At 37.0% G+C, this 25,376-nt stretch overlaps 1 protein-coding gene across 1 annotated transcript in view; it reads right to left on the minus strand.

Annotated features, from left to right (window-relative positions):
* The window catches only part of ADGRG4 (adhesion G protein-coupled receptor G4), a 153,343-nt gene that overhangs the window by 32,220 nt on the left and 95,747 nt on the right, over window positions 1-25,376 (minus strand). Inside the window, exons 9-13 of the mRNA XM_012472323.2 lie at window positions 24,443-24,606; window positions 22,329-22,461; window positions 20,303-20,421; window positions 12,318-12,534; window positions 10,795-10,957 (exon numbers count right to left, since the gene is read on the minus strand). Of these exons, the coding sequence (XP_012327746.2) occupies window positions 10,795-10,957; window positions 12,318-12,534; window positions 20,303-20,421; window positions 22,329-22,461; window positions 24,443-24,606 (796 nt within the window). The remainder of the gene's footprint in view (window positions 1-10,794; window positions 10,958-12,317; window positions 12,535-20,302; window positions 20,422-22,328; window positions 22,462-24,442; window positions 24,607-25,376) is intronic.

Consider the following 25,376-nt stretch of genomic DNA (forward strand, 5'->3'; position numbering starts at 1 on the left):
AGGACATCTAAAAGTCTGAATTTTTTTTTGATTGCAGTCTTTGTGGAATGAAAAACCACAAAACAAAAGTCAGGACAACCACAGCCACTGGGAGGTGATGGGGGTTGGAGGGGGGACATCTAGAATGAAAAGCGGGATCCAAAATTCTGAGTACAAACTCTGCCCAAATATCTGCCTGACCTCTGGACCACAGAGGTACAGGACAAACTTCTATTAAAAATAAAGGAAGTAAACTGAGATTTGAACTGCCAATCAAGAGATAACATCTACAGTATATTCCAACCAAGTTAATTGCCTGTTAAAACAAAAATTTATCATCTACAAAGGAATAGAGTAAAATCTAGAGTGTTCACAATGTAACATTTGTAATATCCAGGACATAATCCAAAATTACTCAATAGGTGAAGAAAAATGTAACCTATTTTTTAAAATCCTTGTCTGCTAATTCTAAACCTTGAGATGATCCAGATATTAGAATTAGCACACAAGGATTTTTAAAGGAGTTAAACCTTGAGATGATCCAGATATTAGAATTAGCACACAAGGATTTTTAAAGGAGTTAAACCTTGAGATGATCCAGATATTAGAATTAGCAGACAAGGATTAAAGCAGCTGCTATAACTATGCTGAGGTATTTAAATGAAAATATGTTTGCAATTAATGCTGAGAGGAAACAACAGAAAAAAAAACAGAAACAAACAAAATAGAAATTCTAAACTTTGAATATAATATTAGAATTTAAAAAATAATGTTTATTGTGTGTACTTAAGTTATATAATTATTATAGGATACATATGGAAAGGAAAATGGTCACTATAGTAAAGCAAATTAACTTATCCATCATCTCACGGTTACCTCTTTTTTTGTTTTTGTGGCAAGAGCAGCTAAAATCTACTCATTTAGCATGAATTCCAAAAACAGTACAATTTAAAAAATTGCACAGGATGGGTTCAATAGTAACATGAATACAACAGATGTCTGCCGATTTAAAAGCAGATCAATAGAAATGATCCTTTCAGAAGAATAGATAGTGAAATGACAGCCTCAGGGACATGTGGGGAAGTGTCAAAAGGTCTTACATACAAGTAATTGGAGTCTCAAAAGGAGAGGAAAGAGAAAATGGTGAGGAAACAGTATTTGGTGAAAATTTCCCCAAATTCAGTAAAAAGCATAAATTTACGTATTTCAAGAAGCTCACTAAAACTCTTAGCAGGGTAAGTACAAAGAAAAGGATGTCCAAGCATATAATAGTCAAACAGCAGAATATTAAAAAAAAATGTTAAAAACAGCCCAAGAAAAATTACACATTATATACAGAGAAACAAGAACTCAAATGATTACTGATTTCTCTTCAGAAAACATAGAAGCCAGAGGACAGTGAAATGACATCTTTAAAATGCTGGGGGATGGGGGAAGGACTTGCCAATCCTGAATCCTATAGCAAACAAAAATATTCTTCAAGCATAAAGATAAAATTAAGACATTTTCAGATAAATACAAATTAAGAAAATTCATCATGATCAGACCTGCACTACAATAAATGCTAAGTGAAATTTTTTGAGCTGTAGAGAAATGATACCAAAGAGAACACAGAATAGGTAGTAGAAGAAGATAGTCTTCAATATCAGCTACAACCACGTGACCAGCTGCAGAAACAGGGACTGTAATTGTCATGAGTATTTACTCCTTCTTTTGTTAAAAACATGTTTGTGCATGTATACACTTGTACTAAGAAGATATCTTCATTTTATTTCCCTTTTCCTTTATCATGTGACATAAGGTTTATTGACTTCATATCAACATTTAAGTACTGTTAATTTTATATAATAGTATTTGTGTCGGGGATTGGTGCATTTCCGGTTGTACAAAGGATAGTTGTATTATGTTAGGAGTAATTATGACCTTATTATTGTCTCTATTTGAAGATTATGTATGTGTATGGGTTCAAATTCGAAAAAGAGTGGACTTGTGATGGCTAATACTGAGTGTCAACTTGATTGGATTGAAGGCTACAAAGTATTTATCCTGGGTGTGTCAGTAGAGGTGTTGCCAAAGGAGATTAACATTTGAGTCAGTGGCCTGGGGAAGGCAGACCCACCCTTAATTGGGTGGGTGCCTTCTAATCAGCTGCCAGCAAATATATAGCAGCCAGAAAAATATGAAAAGGAGAGACTGGCCTAGCCTCCCAGCCTACAGCTTTCTCCCATGCTGGATGCTTCCTGCCCTTGAACATCAGACGCCAAGTTCTTCAGTTTTGAGACTCAGACTGGCTCTCCTTGCTCCTCAAGCTTGCAGACAGCCTACTGTGAGACCTTGTGGTCATGTAAGTTAATACTTAATAAACTCCTACATATATATATATCCTACTAGTTCTGTCCCTTTAGAGAACCCTAATACAATAAGTTTCAATACATTTAATTGGATTGAAATTTTAATAAGTATATTCTGTGACCAAAATGAAATAAACAATAAATCAGCAACAATAAGACATCTTAGGTTGGGTGCGGTGGCTTATGCCTGCAATCCCAACACTTTGAGGGGCCGAGTTTGAGATCAGCCTGGGCAACATGGCAATATCTCATCTCTATAAATAATTTTTTTTAAACTAGTCAGGTATGGTGACATGCACATGTGGTCCCAGCTACTCGGGAGACTGAGGTGGGAGGATCACTGAGCCCAGGAGGCTGAGGCTACAGTGAGTTGTGATTGTGCCACTGTACTCCAGCCTGGATGACAGAGTGAGACCCTGTCTCAAAAAATAATAGTAATAAAATACCTCAGATAGCCCAAATACCTGGAATTTAAACAATACACTCCTAAATAATCCACAGGTTAAAGGAAAAAATAGAACGTATTTTAAACTGACATAATAAAAATACAACATATAAAAATTTGTGGGCTACAGCTAAAGCAGTGCTTAGAAAGATATTTAAAGCTTTTTAGGATTATGTTAGAAAAGAAGAAAAGTCTAAAATCAATGATCTATAGATCCACATTAAGAAGCTAGATAGGCCAGGAGTCGTAGCTCGCACCTGTAATCCCAGCACTTTGGGAGACTGAGGCAGGAGGATGGCTTGAAGCTAGGAGTTCGAGACTACCATGGGCAACAAAGAAAGACCCTGCCTCTACAAAAATAAAAAGTCTAAAAATTAGCCTGGTGTGGTGGCACATGCCTGTAGTCCCAGCTACTGGGGAGGCTGAGGTTGGAGGATCACTTGAGCCCAGGAGTTCGAAGCTGCTGTGAGCTATGGTAACACCACTGTACTACAGCCTGGGTGACAGAGAGACCTCATTAAAGAAAAAGAAGAAGAAGAAGTAGCTAGGTAAAGATGATAAAAATAGAACCAAAGTAAGTACAAGAAAAAAAGTAATAAATATAAGATCAGGTATCAAAAAGTAGAAAACAGGTAATAGGGAAAATTAACAAGGCCAAAAGTTGGTTGTTAAAAAGGATCAACAAAATGGAAAAATCCCTATACTATCAAAAATAAAAGAGCAAAAGAAAATTACCAATATCAGAAATGAAAGAGGGTTTATACTATGAATCAGAGGTTGACAAATGAATCAGCAAGCCACATCCTTCCTAAGGCTTTTTTTTAATATTGCTCTCAGCTAAGAATAGATTTTACATGTTATTTTTAGGTTTCTTTCTTTCTTTTGGTAACAGCTTTATTGAGACTTTACTCACATACCATATAATTCACCCATTTAAACTACACAATTCATTGGCTTTCAGCACATTCAGAGTTGTGCAACTATCACTACAATCAATTTTAGAATATTTCCATCACTTGAAAAAGAACCCCTGTATGAATGGATGAACAAAGTGTGGTAAATATATACAATGGAACATTATTCAGCCTTTAAAAATTAGCAAATTCTAACATGCTACAACATAGATGAACCTTGAAGACATTTTGCAAAGTGAAAAAAGCCAGTCACACAAGGACACATATTGTATGATTCCATTTATATAAGGTACTTAGAGTAGTCAAAATCACAGGGACCAGAAGAATTGTGGTTGTCAGGAGCTAGGAGAGAGCACAACGGGGACTTGTTATTCAATGGGTCAACTACTGGGGAGGTAGGCTGACCTCCCCAGTAGCTTTGGGAAGATGAACAACATTCTGCAGACATATGGTGGTGACAGTTGCACAACATACATTTTATTTTTAAAAGCTTGTACGAAGAAAGAAGCAGAGGGAGAGGAGAGGAGAAGGGAGAGAAGGAAAAGAGAGGAAAGCAAGGGAAGGAGAAGAGAGGTGAAGAGAGGGAGGGAGAGGATAGGAGAAAAGAGGGAAGGAGAGGAGAAGAGAGGGAAGGAGAATACAGGAGAAGAAAGGGAAGGAGAGGAGAGGAGAAGAGAAAGAAGGAGAGGATAGGGCAGGGGGCAAGACGAAAGGAAAGCAGAACAAAAACAAAAACGTAAGAACATTCAGCAGACAGAGACCACCTGTGACTTGCAAAGCCTAAAATATTTATTATCTGCCCTTTACAGAAAGTTTGCTGACTCCTGCTATAAATCCTACAGATGTTAAAAAAAAATAGGAAAATATTATGAACTATTGCCAATAAGCTTGACAAGTTAGATGAAATAAACTCTTAGAAAAATGCAACTATCCAAAAACTGACACAAGATGAATCAGAAAATCTGAATGGCTCTATATCCACTAAATAAATCTAGTTTGCTATCAAAAAACTTCCCACAAAGAAATCCATGGCATGTGTATACCTATGTAACAATCCTGCACGATCTGTACATGTATCCCAGAACTTAAAGTATAATAATAATAAAAAAGAAAAAAAAAAGAAATTTCAGACCCAGAGGGTTTCCTAGTGAACCCTATAAAGCATTCAATGAATAACAGCAATGTTACACAAACTCTTTCTGAAAGTAGAAGAGGGACTATTTCCCAACTCACTTTTATGATATTGCCAAAACCTTTCTAAAGTCTGACAAACAAATCACACAAAAAAAGAAAATTTCGGACCAACACTCTTCATGAATGTAAGGGCAAAAATACTTCACAAAACATTAGCAGGCAGAAAATAGCAAGATAAAAACATTATGATACATCATGACCTGACCAGTAGGGTTTCTTCTGGGAATGCAAGATTGGCTTAATATTTTAAAATCAATGTAATTCATCAAATTAAGAGAATAAAGATGAAAGACAGATGATTACTTCAAGAGGTACAGAAAGAGCTTTTGACAAAATTCAACAACAATTTTTTTCAGGAAACTAAGAATAGAAGGTAACTACCTCAATCAAATAAAGGACAACTTTAAAAAACAAAACAGAAACACCGGTAATATCACTGTAATGGTAAAATAGTGAATACTTTTTTCCTAGTATTAAAAATAAGACAAGGATGCCCACTTTAACCACTTCCATTCAACATTTTATTGGAAGTATTAAACATCAGAATAGGCCCCCAAAAAGAAATAAAAGGAATAAAGATCAGTAAAGAATAAATAAAACTCTCTATTGTCAGATAATGTTGGCTTACATAGAAAGTTCTAAGGAATCTCTAAAACAATTTCTAGAAGCAATAAGTGAATTTAGCAAGTGAATAAGAAACAAAATGTGTGTGTGTATATATATATAGCATATAATATAAATAATAGTATATATTTCATATATAATCAATTGCATTTTTATATAATGGCAGCAAATAATTGGAATATCTAGTTTTAAACTATTCCATTTTCAAAATACTTAGGAATAAATTTATCAAAATGCATGCAATATCTCCCCACTTAAACTACAAAAGATTGCTGAGAGTAATTTAAATAGAACTAAATAAATGTTCCTAGATTAGAAGACTCAATATTACTAACAAATCATTTCTCCCAAAATTGGCCAGTAGCTTCAACTCAATCTCAACCATAATCTCAGCAGGTTTTTTATACAAATTGATCAGCAGATTCAAAAATTTATACGGACATGTAAAAGGCTTAGAATAGCCAAAGCTATCTTGAAAAGCAACAATGTTGAAGTACTCACACTACCTGACTTCAACACTTCAGGAACCAAGGCGACCTGGTAATAACATAGAGCTTACAAACAAGAACAAGAACAACAACAACAACAAAACAGAACATAATAGGAAAGCCCAGAAATAGCCTTACATTTATACAACTATTTATACAACTATTTGACTTTTCGTCAAGGGTATCAAAGCAAGCCAATGGGGAAGGAAAGGTATTTTCCATAAATAGTGCTGGAAATACTAGATAACTACATAAAACAAAAATAATCCTCAACTCCTACCTCATGCAATACATAAATCAATTGATCAAGTTCTAAACATAAAAGCTAAAATCATAAAGCTTCTAAAGAAAAGAATAAGAGAATGTCTCCATGACTTCCTGATAGACAAAGATATCCTAGACAAGTCATATATCATTATTCATAAAAGAAAACAGAACTATAAATTAGACTTCATGAATATTAAAAAATTTTGGTGAGCATGGTGACACATGCCTGTAATCCCAGCACTTTAATAGGCCAAGGCAGGGGGATTGCCTGAGCCCACGACTTCGAGACCAGCCTGGGCAACAAAGTGAGAGGCCCACCTCTACAAAAAATTAAAAAATTAGTCAGGCATGATGGTGTGTGCCTGTGGTCCCAGGTACACATGAGACTGAGGCAGGAGGATAGCTTGAGCTCAGGAGGTCAAGGCTGCAGTGAGCTGTGTTCAAGACACTGCATTCCAGTCTGGGTGAAAGAGTGAGACCCACACTCCAAAAAAGTTAAAAAATAAAAAATAAGAAAGTGAAAAACTACTCATCAAAAGATATTATTGACAAAATAGATTGGCAAGCCATAAGGAAAACATTTTCAAAACATTTATCTGATAAATTGCTTGTATCCAGAATATGTAAAGAACACTTTTCAACTCAGTAATAAAAGGGATGCTCACTTTTACCATTTCTATTCAACTTGGTACTGGAGGTCCTAGTCACAGCAATCAGACAGGAGAAAGAAAGAAAGGGCATCCAAACTGGAAAACAGGAAGTCAAGCTGTTGCTGTTCACCAGTGATATGAACGTATATCTAGAAAACCATAAAGACTCATCCAAAAAGCTCCTACATCTGATAAATGAATTCAGTAAAGTCTCAGGTTACAAAATCAATGTACACAAATCAGCAGCACTGCTATACACCAACATCGACCAAGCTGAGAATCAAATCAAGAACTCAATAGTTTTTACAACAGCTGCAAAATAAAATAAAATAAAACACCTAGGAATAAACTTAACCAAGGAGGTGAAAGATCTCTACAACAAAAACTAGAAAGCACTGCTGAAAGAAATCATAAATGACACAAATGGAAACACATCCCATGCTCATGGATGGAAAGAATCAATGTTGTGAAAATGACCATATTGCCAAAAGCAATCTACACATAATGCAATTCCCACCAAAATACCATCATCATTCTTATGGAACTAGAAAAAAATTCTAAAATTCTTACAGAAACAGAAAAGGCCCACATAGCCAAAGCAATTCTAAGCAAAAAGAACAAATCTGGAGGCATCATATTACCCAACTTCAAATTATACTGCAAGGCTATAGTTACCAAAACAGCATGGTATTGGTATAAAAGTAGGTAATTAGACCAAGGGAACAGAATAGAAAACCCAGAAATAAAGCCAAATATTTACAGCCAACTGATCTTTGACAAAGCAAATGAAAACATAAAGTGGAGAAAGGACACCCTGTTCCACAAATGGTGCTGGGACAATTGGTAAGCCACATGGAGAAAAATGAAACTGGATCACCATCCCTTGAATTACACAAAAATCAACTCAAGATGGATCGAAGACTTAAATGTAAGACCTGAAGCCATAAAAATTCTAGAAGATAACATTGGAAAAAACTCTTCTGGACATTGGTCTAGGCAAAGAATTCATGACTAAGACCCCAAAAGCAAATGCACAAACATAAAGAAATAAATGGGATCAAATTAAACTAAAAAGCTTCGGTGCAACAAAAGAAATAATCAGCAGAGGCAACAGGTAATCCACAGAGTGGGAGAAAACATTTGCAAACTATGCATCTGACAAAGGACTAGTATCCAGAATCTACAAGGCACTCAAACAAATCAGCAAGAAAAAAAACAAATGATCCTATCAAAAAGTGGGCAAAGGACATGCATAAACAACTCTCAAAAGAAGATAGACAAATAGCCAACAAACATGAAAAAATGTTCAACATCCTTAATCAACAGGGAAATGCAAATTAAAACCACCATGAGATACCACCTTACTCCTGAAAGAATGGCCATAATTAGAAAGTCAAAAAACAATAGATGTTGGCATAGATGTGGTGAAAAGGAAACACTTTTATACAGTTGGTGGGAATATAAATTATTACAACCACTATGGAAAACAGTATGGAGATTCCTTAAAGAACTAAACTTAGAACTACCATTCCATCTAACAATCCCACTACTGGGTATCTACCCAAAGGAAAAGAAGTCATTATATGAAAAAGGCACATGCACACACATGTTTAAAGCAGCACAATTAACAGCTGCAAAGATATGGAGCCAACCTAAGTTTCCATCAAACAAACAAGTGGATAAAGAAAATGTGGTATATATACACCATAGAATACTACTCAGCCATAAAAAGGAATGAAATCATGTCTTTTGCAGGAATTTGGATGGAGATAGAGGCCATTATTCTAAGTAAAATAACTAAGGAATGGAAAACCAAATATCATACATTCTCATTTATAAGTAGAAGCTAAGCTATGAGGACACAAAAGTATAAGAATGATATAATGGATTTTGGAGACTCAAGGGAAAGGGTGGTAGGGGGTAAAGAATAAAAGACTACATATTGGGTACAGAGTACGCTACTCAGGTGACGAGTACAATAAAATCTCAGAAATCACCACTGAACAACTTACCTATGTAACACAAAACCAACTGTATCCCAAAAACTATTGCAATAAAAAAAGAAAACTACCCAATTTAAAAATGGGCAAAAGATTTTAACAGAGACTTCACCAAAGATATACGAATAACTAATATGAACATGAAAAATTACTCCACATCATTTACGACTCTCGAAAACACTATGACAGTTTCTAATACATTTAAATATATACCTACAGGCCGGGTGAGGTGGCTTATGCCTGTAATCCCAGCATTTTGGGAGGCTGAGGCAGGTGGATCACTTGAGGCCAGGAGTTCGAGACTGGTCTGGTCAACATGGTGAAACCCAGTTTCTACTAAATATACAAAAATTAGCTGGGCGTAGCAGCGAGTGCCTGTAGTCCCAGCTATTTGGTAGGCTGAGGCAGGAGAATCACTTGAATCTGGGAGGCAGAGCTTGCAGTGAACAGAGATTGTGCCACCACACTCCAGCCTGGATGCCAGAGCGAGATCCCATCTTAAAAAATAAAAAAAAAAAATAAGAAATAATAAACATATACCTATGTGCCAGCAATTCCATTCCTAGGTGTTTATCGAAAACATACAAAAACATATGCCCACATGAAGACTTATACACAAAGGTTCATAGCAGGATTATCCATAATAGCCAAACTGGAAACATTCCAAATGTCCATCAAGAGGAGAATATACAAGGAATCTGTGGTATACCCATTCGATGGAATAGCATTCAGCAATATAAACGAACAAACTACTGAAACAAAAGGATGACTCAAAGAAAAACCATTATGCTACATGAAAGAAGCCTTATAAAAGAGAGTACATATTATAAGATTTCATTTATATAATGTTCTAGAACAGGAAAAACTATGATGGCAAAACATAAGAACGATGATTGGCACTGCAGGCAGTAGTTTCAGAGATTGACTTGCAAAGGGCACCAGGGGCTTTCAGAGATGATAGTAATATTCTAGATCTTTTTTAAAATACAGAATCTTGCTCTGTTGCATAGGCTGGAATGCAGTGGTGCAGTCATGGCTCACTGCAGCCTTGATCTCCTGGTCTCAAGTGATCCTCCCGCCTAAGCTTCTCATGTATCTTGACCACAGGCACGCGCCACTGTGCCTGGCCATTTTTTTTATTTTTTGTAGAGATAGGGTTTCACTATATTGTCCAGGCTGGTCTCAAACTCCTGGGCTCAAGTGTTCCTCCCACCTTGACCTCACAAAGTGCTGGGATTACAGGTGTGGCACTGTACCTGGCCAACATTCCATATCTTAATAGAGACTTGGATTACATAGATGTATACATTTGTCAAAATGCAGAGGGTGTATACTTAGGATTTGTGCATTTTCTTATATGAAAATTTTATTAGTTTTTAATTGTAAAAAAAAAATCTGATCTCCGAAATTGTCTTGAGCAGAATTGGCAGCCTATAACCTGTCAAAGGCTAAGGTAGTATGATATGGTGGAAAGGGCCCAGGCTTTAAAGTCAGACAAACACAGGTTTGAATTCTGGCTTAGCCATTAGACTATGTGTTCTTCGGCAAATTACTTCTGTTTCCTTATCTATACAAAGGAGACAGTAGCACAATGTCCAACATATAATGTTTTCCATAAACGGTGGCCAAGAATAAACTGACATTTGAGATAATTTGGGGTCACAGAGCCAATCATTGCACAATTCACAGACACCATTCCAACCAAGGTGTTAGCCTACTAAAGATTATATATGAATCTTCCCTGGGATGTTTGTACTTCCATAAGGTCCCCTGAAGATTAAAACCTTAACAGAGTGCCCTCTCTGTCTCCCAAGGAGTAAATAAATGACGACTTGAAACAGTGCTTGGCTGATTGGCTTTCGGTTCCCTGAGCTGCACTCACCTCAGGGTCTGTGCCTTCTTCATAGGAGTGAATGCTGAAGGCCATGCCATCAAATGTGTGATCCATCCGCAGCACAGCCAAAGCCAGCCCAGCCACCGTCAGATTTGCTCTCTGTCCAGAAAACTCCATCTTGTGACCAGCATGCTCAATTGTCCTCAGAATTCTGCAAGAAACCACAGATGGAGAAGAGCATCCTACCCCTTAAAAGTAAAACCCACCCTCCTTACAAGATTTCCTCATTGCAAGACTTTTCTTTGCATTTTAATCACTATCTTTATATCACTTAGGAATTATTAAATAAGAGCACCGGCTTTGGAATCAGACAAGTTGACGTCTAAATCTTAGCTCCTCTCATATCTAACTGTGCGGGCAAATACAGTAATCTCACTTAGCTTTAGTTTCCTCACCTGCAAAGTCAGAAGTAATATTACACTCATCTCAAAATATTGTTGTGAAAATTAATGAAATTGTTACATGTAAGCGAGACCCTGCAGGGCCTCGTAGGACTTTATAAGAAGTTTGGATTTTATTCTATGTGTAATGGAAAGCCACTGAGTGGTTTTAAAAGCAAGATAAGGACATGATCTGATATATGCATTAAAAGATTACTCTGGGTGCTATGTAGAAGATGACCCATAGAGGGTCAAGAATGGAGGCAGAGAGACCATTTAGGAGGTTATTGTAGACAGTTTGGTGAGAGAACTAGGACTAGGAATAGGGTGGTGGTGGTGGTGGAGATGAAGAGAAGTAAATGAATTGCACTGGAATATTTAAGGGATTTTATAAGTGGGTGTACAATGCCACATACAAGAGTTGGTTATTGATTGGCTGTGAGTTAGAGGGAGGTAACTGGTACTATTCTCGAGTTTTTCACTTTAACACTGGTTGGATACATTTTATACACATTAAGAACACTGAGGGAGCACAAAGGTTGAGGTAATAGACTGGGGGTTTGGCTTGGGGTAACTGTTTACTTTAAAACTTGCTGTCACTAAGATTCAATTAGAATTCAAATACATCCTTTCACAATGAATATTTGAGTAAAGTGACCCCATTGCATTGTACTAACTGAGCTTTCAATGTGTAACTACCTGACTTTTAAAATCGATGATGACTGTATGCCAAGAAATTGATAATATATACAGTCGTCCATTCATATTTTGGGGGGATCTGTTCCAGGATTCCCATGGATGCAAAAATCCATGGATGCTTAAGTCCCTGATATAAAATGGGGTAGTATTTTCATATAGCCTATGTACATCATTGTATATTTTAATCTCTAGATTACTTATAATGCCTAATACAATGCAAATGCTATGTAAATAGTTGTTATACTGTATTTTTTAGGGAATAATGATGAGAAAAAAGTCTGTACTTGTTCAGTATCAACACAAGATTTTTTTTAAGGATATTTTCAATCTGTGGTTGTTTGAATTCACAAATGCAGAATGCACAGATACAGAGGGCTAACTGCATTTTAAATCTTAAGAAATAATGTCTTTCCCCAAAGTATTAATACTTACTCATTACTAACTTCATGCAGATCAGAGGCTGAATCGTTTTGCTTTTCCAAAACAACGTTGATTATTTGTAATATAATGTGGGTTAGGTTCATACTTATTTCATCACATTGTGAAATATCTGATACTTTAGAAACAATGATCTTTGTCTCTTCTTTATCCAGGGATGGGGATTCATTTACCAAATTTAAAATGTGCTCTGCAACATCCTCAGCATTCTCTGGGGAAAGAAAGTTGAGACATAAAAGCTGCATGACTTAGTCTTCTGCCATTCTGGTGTGCTTCCTTCCCTTTAAAGAGTAAAGAGGGTGAGATGAGAATACTTACCAAGGTAACACGTTTACAGAAAGAAAATGTTGGCCCTTTGTTTCTACAATAGGTGTAATCCCAGAAAGTAGAACGTAAGTCAAGTTTTTATTGATTAAAAAGTTTTCATTCATTAAATCCTTTTTCAAATGTACAGGGAAATCTTTTTGTCCCTGAAGAATTATCTTGAAATTTTATTCTAATTAAATTGAGACTTTTGAGTATTGGATTGTGTTAAGTAGATCCCATCTTATACTCAAATATCAGCAAACAGTCAGTCTATGTTTTCATAATTAAGGGTGGTGGTTACATTTTCCTGTCAAGAACCATCAAACCACAGAAAAAAAGCAGATATGGACTACATCGTAATAAAAAGTAGTTAATTTAGATTTTCCAGAGAGTAAGAACAATAGATATTAACTCACTCGCTTTTTTCTTCACGTTTTATTATGGAAATTTGCAAGCATACACAAAAGTAGAAATAATAGCATAATGAATTTCCATGTTCCTCATGAATCACCCAACTTCAACAAGTTAACAAATGGCTAATCTCATTTTATCTACACTCTCACTCACCTTTTCCCCAACCTCAGGTTATTTCAAACTGAGTCCTGGACATGATATAATTTTATTCATAAATACTTCAGTATGTATCTCCAAAATAAAGGATTTTTACATGTCACAACCACAATAACAATTAAAATTAAATTTAAATATTAGCAATAATATTTAAAATCATCAAATATCCTGTCAGTGCCCAAAAGTTCCTGTCTCATAAATGCTTCTTCTAAATAGTTGTTTTGTTTGAATCATGACCCACTTTTAAAGTGAAGAGCTTTGTTAAACGAATACAGCAAAATTAGATTTTAGTTCAATAGAACACATATAAAGCTGAGCTTTCTTGCGGTGTCTTCCTAACTTAAAGCAATCACATTCAAGTCCAATAACCAAAATATAAAGGAAAATATTCAAAAAAATACAATTTGTTAAGAAAAATTCCAGAGAGAGCTAACAATCATAACACACTTAACCCAGGTTATATTACAAAAATCAACCTGTTTCAGAAAACAAAATAATTCAGCATAAAATTCATCTCTTCTCTCTCTGTATTTCTCTTCCTCCCTCTCTTTCAATGATCTGCATAGTTGTGCCTCCTCAAATTTCTCCTACCCCAAGCTCCCCACAACTTAACACCTTCAAAAGCCTACACACACTACCTTTTGCCTTCTCCTCTTCCTCCTTACATTCTTTCTTTATTCTCTTCTTTTTTTTCTGCAAACAACTTTCTGTCCTCATCAATGTAAAATAAGCAATCATAACTGAGATCCTCTCAATTCCACCCCCCCAGCCATTACCTCAATTTGTCCAATAAAGGATCACATAGGAACTGAGCTAGCAAAGACAGAGTTATCCCTGAGGAGATGGGAGGAAGAGAGGTGATTGAACAAGGTTGTAATTGTTTCTGAATTAATATTTTGTCCCAGTTAACATCTATCTTCTGGTAAGTTAAAGAAACTGAGAAAATATGAAGACTAGGGATGATAGAAAAAGATAGTGAGTTCAGTCACAGAACTTTCTACTGCTCTTACTAAATTGCTCAGACTGTTGAAAATGGAATAGCAAGAGCTGCCTCGTCATGATTTTGGGCTTCAGTGGTGCAATTTCACTTTCACGTAGTCCCTGCTGTGGCAGAATGAAAGTAAACTGCAGGCCAATAGGAGACTAACTATACTGTGAAAAGTGATTATAGACTTTTTCTCTGGAGTTATACAGTTTTTAAGGAAAATTCAAGCTAAATTACACTCATCGTGTAAAAATTCCTGGTCCCCAAGCAAAAGCAATAAAGGGACTCCTCCTTTATTTGTTGCAGAATAAATTGATCCTCATTCCTTGAAATACTGTTACAGTTAATCTGTCAGTAATTGCAACATTTCAAATAATAATATCTGCTATTTACTGAGCAATTTCTATGAGCCGTTCCAGGTTATCTATTGCAGCATAACAAATCACCCTAAAACTTAATGGCTTAAAGCAACAATTTATTATTATCCTTCATGGTTCTGTGTGTTAACTAGGCTCAGTTGAGCATACTCACTTGGAGTGTCTCATACAGTTGAAGTCAGATAGCAGCTGAGGCTGAACACATCAGAAGGCTAATCTGGGCTGGATGTTCAAGAGGGCTAACTCACGTGTCTGGCAATTGATGCTGACTGGTCAGTTGGGCTGTTGGCTGTACTCCCTACACATGGCCTCCCCCAGTGGTGTGGGCTCAGTAGTGTGCTGGGTCTGGCTTGTGATGTACTGGAGCCAGCTTGTACCAGCTGGTGAGAACCAATTGTTAAATTTTCAGGAATTTTGTGAGCTAGTTGTTAAACATGGCCATTATTAAAAATTAAATTATATAAGCCTATAGTTGCATAAATTATACTTTAAAATGATGATACTCAAAACACTTCACTTCCCAATTATTTTGCTACATTTTACTAATCTATGCTCTTGTGATTATTTACATATCTACTGTATCTGTGCATACATCTTTTACCAACTTTATAGTTCAGTGACTATACATTACATTGTAGTTTGTATTCAGCCATGGAGGAGACAGTATTATATCATGAAAACTGGCAAAAGCTACAAATCAGTACCTTCCTTGGGTAGAGCTTGTTGTTAAATATTTTTCAGCACACCACTGTTTGAACTTCTTACAGCATGGTGGCTGGTTCTGAGGAAGCATCTCAAATGAGAGTGTACCAAGAGAAAGGATGCAGAAACTTCCAGTCCCCTTAAAAGTTAGTCCCATCATTGGCAAAGCCATTTCTTCCAAATTCTACTGGGCTAAGCAGTCACAAGCCAGCCCTGATTCAACTCCCAATTGACAAGGAGGAAATGAGTTGGTGGGCATTTTGGAGACAGGATACAACAGCAAGGCATTATATGTGAATTTTCTCGTCTATTCATCACAATAACCTTCATATTAGTCATGAAAGGACTCACATTATCCCTTTTATATAGATTAAGAAGTTAAAACATTGAAATATTCTAACCTAGTGCTTACTCCAAAGCTTGAGCTCTTCAATATCACTTTTTATAGCATCTTTGCCTTTGGCCCTTTTCTCCACCATGTTGGGGTTGGAACAGCTGTGCTTTGCAGTCTTCCTACCTGACCTCCTGGGAATTCCACTGCTTTCTCTTAAGCACTCACTATCCTGCCCTGATGGTGGAATGTGTTTGCTTTTCTAATTCTTCTACATAGTCCTCAGGAGAGAGTTTTGTGAAAAGTTCTAGTCAATGTCGCTAGAGCCTGATGCATCTTTACTATCATGGAGGTAACAAACATTGACCACAGAAGAGAACCCAAAAAACTTTGAAATAATGGTACCTTTTCTAACTCTGTGATGTTAAAGAATTAAGAAAAATGAGCATTTAAGTGCGAGAGCTGAAGAGTTTTTCTTCAACCAAGATATCTAAGCTTGTCAGCAAGATTGAAAGCAAAAGAAAATAAATTGTTTCAACGTGAATACATTTTTCTTTCTTTTATATTGTATTCATTGTTCATTAAGCCCCTAATTGACAAGTAGAATAGAAGGATTCTTCCAAAGATAATAAACTCAGTAATTTACTTTTCAGTCATATACATTACAATCATCATCCAACTGTTCTTTAACTCCATGGTAGTTTTCTATATATAAAATGACTTCTCACAGTCAATTTTCTAAAAATCCCAATAACAATTCTGTTGTTGTTATGACTGTTTGTTAACTTTTTCTTCCACAAGAAAAAATTCTATTAGCATGTCTAAAGAAAATGTGTCACTCAGAAGGAGGGAGGTCAGCATGAAACACAAACCCTCTGTCTTTCTGCCCACTCCCTTCAAGCTGTAACATTTCCTATTGCCCTGACTCTTGGTTTCTGATCTAGAAATCATCAGAGCTGTGTTCGCTTTTCTAATTCTTCTAGATAGTCCTCAGCAAGGATCTCAAACTTGCATCCTCTGTAAGGAAAACAGGTCTGAGAAGTTCACTGCCTCAAGGCCAATTCCCTGGCCCTTCTACGAGGTACTGGAATGCCTGTTCCTCAATTTCTGACATTTCACTATGGGAGGGACCCATTTTATGTAATAGAGTCATGTCTAGCAAGTTGTCTATGAGGAACAGATTCAATGTCTGGTGAGAGATCATTTCCTGGCTCATAGACCTCCATTTTTTTCACTGTAACCTCACATGGTGAAAGGGGCAAAGAAGCTCTCTGGGGCTTCTTTTATTAGGGCACTAATCTCACTCATGAAGGCTCCACCCTCATGACCTAATCACCTCCTAAAGACCTTATCTCCAAATGCCATCACATTGGGGTTAGAATCTCAACGTATGAATTTTTGAGGCACACAAACATTCAGCCTATAGTATATGCCTCACCAAAGGAGACATAAAGATGGCAAATGCGCATATGAAAAACTATTCAACAACACATGTCATTAAGGAATTGCAAATTTAAGCAACAATGAGATACCACTACATACCTATTAGAATAGCCAAAATCTAAAACACTGACAACGCTAAATGCTGGAAAGGATGTGAAACAATAGGAACTCCCATTGCTGATGAGAATGCAAAATGGTACAGCACTTTGGAAGGCAATTTGGCAGCTTCTTACAACACTAAACATACTCTTATCATATAATCCAACAACCACACCTTTTGTTCTTCACCCAAATGAGTTGAACACTTAACATCCATACAAAAACCTGCACACAGATGTTTATAGTAGCTGTATTCATAGTTAACAGAACTTGGAAGCAACCAAGACGTCCTTCAGTAGGTGAATGAGTAAATAAACTGTGGTACATCCAGACAATGGAATATTATTCAGTGCTGAGAAGAAATGAGCTGCCAAGCCATGAAAACACATGGAAGAAATTTAAATGCACATAACTAAGTGAAAAAAGCCAATCTGAAAAGACTGCATATTGTAAGATTCCAACTATATGGTCTTCTGGAAAAAACAAAAACACAGAGATGGTAGAAAGATCAGTGATTGCCAGGGGTTGGGAGGAAGGAGGGATGAATAAGTGGACGATAGAGGACTTTTAGAGTAGTGAAAATATCCCATATGACACTGTAATGGTGGATTCATGTCATTATACATTTGTCCAAACCCACAGAATGTACAACAGGAAGACTGAACACTAAAACTATGAACTACTGGTGATAACAATGTGTCAGTGTAGATTCTATTGTAACAAATGTACCACTCTGGTGGGGAATATTGATGGCGAGGGAGTCTGTGCATGTGGTTGAGGGAGGGTGTATGCTGGAGCTCTGTACTTTCTGCTCAGTTTTGCTGTGATTCTAAAACTGCTCTAAAAAATAAAGTCTATAAAAATTAACAAAATTTTAAAAAAACTTTTAGCTAGACTGAGCAAGATAAAAAAAAGTGAAGACACAAATTACTAAAATCAGGAATAAAGGTGTTCTGGGGGGCATTACTACCAGCCATAATCTAAAACACAGACAATAATAGTAAGTTTTTACAAGGATGTGAAGAAATTGGAACCTTCATACAGAGTTGGCAAAGATGTAGAATGGCACAACTGCTGTGGAAAACAGTTTTGAAGTTCCTCAAAAAGCTAATCATAGGGTTACCATATGACCTAGCAATTCTACTCTTCAATGTATACCCAAGAAAATTGAAAACGTATGTCTACACAAAATCTGTACATAAATGTGCATAGCCAGATTTTTAATAATAGCCAAAAGGTGGAAAAGAAATGTCCATCAACTGATGAGTTAATAAGCAAAATGTGGTATATCTATATAATGGAATATAATATAGCCATAAAAATGAATGAAGCAATGATACATGCTACAACATTAGATGAACCTCAGAAATATGAAATGCCCCAAATAGGCACAATTCATAGAGACAAAAAGTAGATTAGTGATTGCCCAGAGCTGGGGTCGGGGAGAAATGGAGAGACTGCTAATGAGTACAGGGTTTCTTTTTGGGGTGAAGAAATATTCTGGAATTAGTGATGATGGTTGCACAACCTAGTGAATACGCTTTAAAAAAACCCACTAAATTGTACACATTAAATCAGTGAATTTTATGATATGTGAACATCTCCATTAAAAAGTATCTAAACTATATTGAGATATCGATCTCTGCTTATCAAATCACAAAAAGATCCAGAAGTCTGATAACAAAATGCTGTGTTGATGAAGGAGCTGTGAAAAAGGTACTTTTAATACCTTGCAAATGGGAATCTAAAATCTTGTAACTATTACAGAGAGCATTTTGACACAATCAAAAGTATGACTGACCCAGCAATTCCACGTTCAAGGATTTATGCTTTAGGTATACCCTTCTTTCTCAAAATTGTGACATATGTGTAATATTCTTTGAAGCAGTGGGGTTTTTATTTTAAAGAGATACTCTTTATTTTGAATCTCTTTTACCTCATAATATGAAATATGCTAACAGTGTCACAAACCAAAATAAAAGCTAACATGGTCTACAATTTATTTTTGAAAGAAATGCAACCTTCTATATTAGCTGCTTAGACAATGCCATCTCTAAGGCATCTTATATAAACATCAAAAATGTGAGTCTTTTAAAGTCTGTTATACTATTTTCCCTACAATAAAAAAAAACACAAAAATAGTTGTACAGTCATGTTTTCAAAGAAAAATGTTACTAACAACCTAAATACTCATCCACATGCAAGAGGTTAAATAACTAAATTGTGGCACATTTATTGTGGTATAATACAATGCAGAGGGGGAAAAAAAGAATGAGGAAACTCTTTATATACTGAGATTATATATATTTATACACAATAAATTTATAAATTTATATATATTTATATTTAATAATCTCTGCAATATACTGTTAAGAGAAAAAAGCAAGGTGAAGAATAGTGTGTATAGCATGCTCCAGTTTGTGTACAAAAAGTGAGGGAAAGTGTATGTGTATATATACATATACATGTCATTATGAATGCATAAAATGTCTCTATGGATAGTGACTGAATGGATGAGGTCAGCAGTGGGAGAGAGATGTTTTACATATACTCTTTTTGTGTTTTGAATATTGAACTCAGTGAAGTATTGCCTATTAAATTTTTTAAATTAAAATAAATAAAAACAGTAATTAGCCAAAAAAGTAAAATAAGCCCAGGCGCAGTGGCTCATGCCTGTAATCCCAGCACTTTGGGAGGCCAAGGCAGGTGGATCATGAGGTCAGGAGTTTGAGACCAGCCTGACCAACATGGTGAAACCCTGCCTCTACTAAAAATAAAAAAAGTTAGCCAGGCATGGTGGCATGCACCTGTAATCCCAGCTACTCAGGAGGCTGAGGCAGGAGAATTGCTTGGACCTGGGAGGCAGAGGTTGCAGTGACCCGAGATCATGCCATTGAACTTCAGCCTGGGCAACAAGAGCTAAACTCGGTCTCAAAAAAAAAATGTATAAAACAAAAAGAAACAAAAATCACTGAAACACTGATAGTCCTAACATCTCATGCCCCATCACCACCTTACCAACATTAATCACCTTGGTTCTGAAATTGGATTTTCATAAGGTAGATTTTCCTAAGTGAGGTTTGCCTATGCTGTCTTTGGTTTGAGGTCAAGTAGGCAAAGTAATTGAAGTTCCATAATTTGTCTTATAGGTACAGAACAATCTTACCATCACTTATGGTAATATTAGCAAGATCCACAATCTTGTCAGGAAGTTCTTGAAGCAATTTGCATTGTTTAAACTTTGGCTTTTCCCACTGAGATTTGCCCGTGTTGATGCTGATAAAACTGAAACAGAGAGGAAAGAGCTTTCTCATCAGAGGATGAGGCAAAGATAGTCTTAAAGCAAATGGTAACGGAATGGGTGTATCCTTGGCATGCCTTCTCTTCGCCTGTCCCCAGCCTCCTGGCATAGAGAGCAAAGGTGGGAGCCCAGTACTACTTTGTGAAATGAAGCAATTTTGCTATTAGGGAGCAAGTGAATCTAGGATCAACATGTGGGAAGGGGGAAGAGGGGGTGGATAAACAGGCAAGGGAGCTGAGAATGGGGTATGGCAATGTTCTGCTGATCAAGAGTCAAGGCAGAAATGCTGCCCCTCTAGACATGACTCTTTACTCTCACTATCCCTTCTTACCCTTTTTAAAGGGGAAATTCCTGTTGGAATGTGGTCTTTATCTCAGCATATTAACTCACTCAAAACAATTAGTATAGAGTCCTCCACAGCCCATTTTCCTTCATCATCTACCCTCCCCCATGCCTCACCCAATTCAAACCAGTTCATTTCAAGTCAGCTAACACATTTATTGAGCACCCATTCTGTTCTAGGAATGTTAATAGGTAGCACAGACAAACAGGGCAGGGTTTCATCCATCCCTCAAGGAGTTTGTAATTAGGGGGTTTAAAACTCTAAATGTAACTACTCGAAACTTAGGGCAAATATAAGATGAAAAGCTGTAAAAACAAAACTGAGTCTACCAAACCACCAAGGAAAGAGATGTTACTTTCAGCATTTGAGCTTGGAGGACAAGGTAGAAAGGACAGAGGTAGAGAATAACCTCTATCCTCAACCCCAAGAAGAGTAAACAGCACAAGCAGACAAAGAGACACTAGGAAGCACTCATTGAGCTCAGAACAACAAATGGCCTTTTTGACTGGAGTGTATGGTAAAGGGAGGGAGAATACTGAGTGAGACAGCAGGAGAGGAAGCCCATGGTCTGATGGACTATACTGAGGGGTTTGGACTTAATTCTTGAGGCAATGTCAAACTGGAGCAGGACGGTGGCATGATGGCAGCCATACTTCAGGAAAATCATGCTGGCAGCAGCGTGGGATACAGTTGGTGGAGCGGGTAAGGTGTACTGTGCAGTTAGATGGCAAGGAGACTGCTCTAAGAGTGGGCAATACAGGCTTGCACCAAGGTAGTGGCAGTGGGGTTGGAAAGGAAAGGCTAGATGTGGGCTCTGACTAGGACCGTCAAAGCTGCAGGACTTGCCGACTGATTAGACACAGGGAGGAAAAGGAAAGTCCTTGAAGTTGCTTTCTAAAAGAGGGCTTTTTAGCCTCTGTCAAAACCTGCTGCCCCTCTAGTCTTGCCCACTTAAGTTAATGGCATAAACCATGAACAGCAGAGAGTAAGAAAAGAGGGCTGATGATTTTAAAAAGGAAAATGATAAAGTCAACAATAGAAGAGTGATTTAGTAAATTACTATGGCCCATCAACTAGATAGTTTCCAAGGTCGTTTTTTTTAAAATGAACATTAAGATCATGAATATAAAACATGGAAAATGTTTGATAAACCATTGAATGGAAGGGTAAATTGCATTATTGATATGAGGACAGTGATTACCACTACATAAAATTTAAAGGCATACAGAGAAAGGCTAGATGAAAAAAATACATGCCAACCTAAAAACAGCTTTGTTCAGGCAGTGGGGGTATGGGTGAATTTTTCTCTTTTGTCTTCTTAAATTTTCTTCTGGGATGATGGGTAACTTTTACCTTTTGTCTCCTTGAAAATTTTTCTTATTATGTTGCATGTGTATGTTTAAACAGGTCCAAAAGGTAATAGACAGAAAGATTGGCACTAGAGATGGAGGAAGGGAGCACGCTCAGACAAATGACATAGAAACATGTCCCCAATTAAGCAGATCTTTGTGTATCTAAATTAGCAATTAGAACTTGGCCTGTACATACCAGATTCTTGTGGCGTTTCCATCCTCATTTTTTATGCATCTAGTTTGGGCTGTCTCTGTAGGGTTGGTTAATAGCCACTTATATGTCCCTTTGTATTTAGAGACTGTTTCATCGGCTTCGCAGTTTCCAGGCTCTACAGAGAAAATGCATGCACATTTTAAAGGGCAAGAGTCACTGAAAAGTATTACGAACATCCATTATTAATATTACTATATAACAATATATTATAGTAATATATTATATATTATTATGAATGTTATTATTATGCTGCACGTAAAGATCAGCAAATTAAAAAGAAAACTTTTTCTACCTTGCCATTTGGACCAGGACTTATTGAAAATATCATTACATGGAGTGTTTTTTTTTAATAATAAACCACCCAAAATAACTACATATTTAATCCTTTTCATTAAAACAGACAATTGATGAGAGAGGCTTTTCTAAAATTTTTTGTAGAGACGGCTTCTTGCTATGTTATAGAGGCTGGTCTGAAACTCCTGGCCTCAAGAAACCTTCCCATCTCAGCCTCCCAAAGATCTGGGATTATAGGTGTGAGCCACCTCACCTGACATTGTTTTGTCTTGTTTTTAAAACAATACATATGCATTGAAAAAATTCAAGCCACACATTGGAGCGTAGAGTCAAAAGTCAAAAGTCCCCACCTACCAATTGCCCAGCTTCTGAGATACCCACAGTTATCAGTTTTATGTCCGAAGACGAGACTGTAAGCCAACTTCTCTCTCTGGAATGGCCCCCTTCTTAATGGACTCTGGGATGGATTTTGTTTTAGTAAACTCAGTGTATCTGAAATTATCAATATAGACAGGGGAGGTCTGTTTTGTTTGTTTGTTATATGAGGTTTCACTGTGCCACTCAGGCTGGAGTGCAGTGGTGTGATCATGGCTCACTGTAGCCTCAATATCCTGGCCTCAAGTGATCCTCCTGCCTCAGCCTCTTGAATAGCTGGCATTACAGGTGTGCATCACCAAGTCCAGCTAATTTTTTTATTTTTGTAGAGACAGAGTCTTGCTTTGTTGCCCGGGGTGGTCTCGAACTCTTGAGCTTAAGTGATCCTCCTTAAGTGCTGAGATTATAGACGTAAGCCACTGCAGGAAGCCTGGGGCTCTGTTTTTGATGTTGGTGCTGAGGGACAGGGCAAACTTCCACAGACAGCTGCTAAGGCAAGGTTTGGCTGTCACATGAAGGGAAATGTGACCTGGGCTAAGTCTATATGATAAGTTCCCAGTTTTTACTGAGCACTCTCTGAGTTTCATGACCCTGATTCTGGAAATCTTTCTCAAGTGTTGAGAGAGTGGTGTGAGAAGTGGCCCAGCCAGCTTTGCTCAGCCATCTCAGTCTCCATTCTGAGTGAGGGTGAAAGGTGCCTTCCTCTCACTCTTAGGACACATTTGTTAGTGTCATGTACGTGGTGGGCTCTGCCTGTGGCTTCAACACGTTTCTGCCCTCCATTTCACTCTCACCCCTGCACCATCACAGGCTGCCCTCTGATACTTAATCTATTGCCACGGACTGTGCATTCTGATGCCTGTGTGTGTTATCTGGCATTAGAGCTATGTGAGTTCAATAATTTCTACAGCAGCCTGTTGGGAAAAAGGAACAAAGCTGCACTGGGAAGGAGGTGGAGTGACCTTTTAGCCTTTCACTTTTACCAGTAAAGCTTTGCTAATCAGAGAATGTCCATGATAGAAATCTGGGACAGTATCCAGATCACTTGCCAAGATGAACAATATGGCTGAATCAATCAATAAATTAGCAAGAATCTATTGGGCATCTATTGTGTGTTAATGAGGAAGCTCTTTAAGTCTCTGGGTATTTATGCAAGAGAGAAAACTCTCCCATTCTATTGATGGACTGACCATTGCTAATACCCAGAGCTGACCAGAGACTTTGGTAACTCCTCCAGCACTCTGTTCTTCCATAAGTTCTTAAAGGTAGAAAGGTCATCAGATCAAGTGGGTACCAAGAATATGGAAAGGGACATAAAGATGACTTCTCTCCTTTCAGAACTCAGAATCCTTAACCAGGCATACATTATGACTTTTGTAATAAAAGAAGTAAATTCGTACTGCAATAGCCACCCCCAAAAAAATTACCTAGTTTTTTCACTGCAACGTATTCAGAGTTTACTAATAACATCAATTGATCCTGTGTGAAGTTTCCATGCGTGAAGTTGCCATGTATTTTACTTTTGATTTTGCTAATCAATTCAGAGGATGCTAAGGAAGAGCTGGCTTTTATGATGACCTGACAAACACAGCTACAAAGCAGAATAAAAAAGAAAGATTGTTGGAGTTATGTCAACGAAGTGCAACTTCACCTGCAGTGCTGAAATTCTGTACCACTGATTTAATTGGTAGTTCATAAATGTCAAACATTTTACAGCTATTAAGTGGACAATCTTAAGAAGTGATGGAAGACAGCATACTGAAATGTTCTGATAAAAAATTTTCTCCTATCCAAAACAGACAATGCAAAATCTACTTTCAAAAGAATGGTCAGTAATGTGTGCATTGTGCTGAAATTGCTAGCCTTGAGTTTGTAATAATTAAGAGAGAAGATGGAGTTCTCAGGATTTATTATTTCAGATAGAACCTTTTATTCTCCTGGTCTCCAATTTATCCATCATTACGAAAATAGGGCAAATAGGCATATGATGCTCAATTAGTCTATAAAGAAGTGTTCTGAAGAAGGCTCACTTCTATAATAAGTAATAATGATGATAATGATAATGACAGTAGCTAACATTTGTGAAGCTCTTCCTCCACATGTTCTTATTCACTTTATTCTCACAACGACCGTATGAGGTAATGCTATTATTATTCCCATAATACAGATGATGGAACTCAGCCTCAGGGAGATAACGTTTCCCATGGTCACAAAGACTCAGTCTTCATGTCCACTAAAAGATCACTGATGAAAGGTTAGGGCTGTCCTTGACTTCATCCTCTATCCTCTATAGCAAGATCCTCAAATATTCTGAATTCCTCTAATATTCCATTAAGAAGCACATTTAGGATTTTAAAAACT

The sequence above is a fragment of the Aotus nancymaae genome, unplaced genomic scaffold, assembly GCF_030222135.1.
Source record: "Aotus nancymaae isolate 86718 unplaced genomic scaffold, 86718_ANA_hifiasm-v0.15.2.pri h1tg000004l, whole genome shotgun sequence".
NCBI classification, from domain to species: Eukaryota; Metazoa; Chordata; class Mammalia; order Primates; family Aotidae; genus Aotus; species Aotus nancymaae.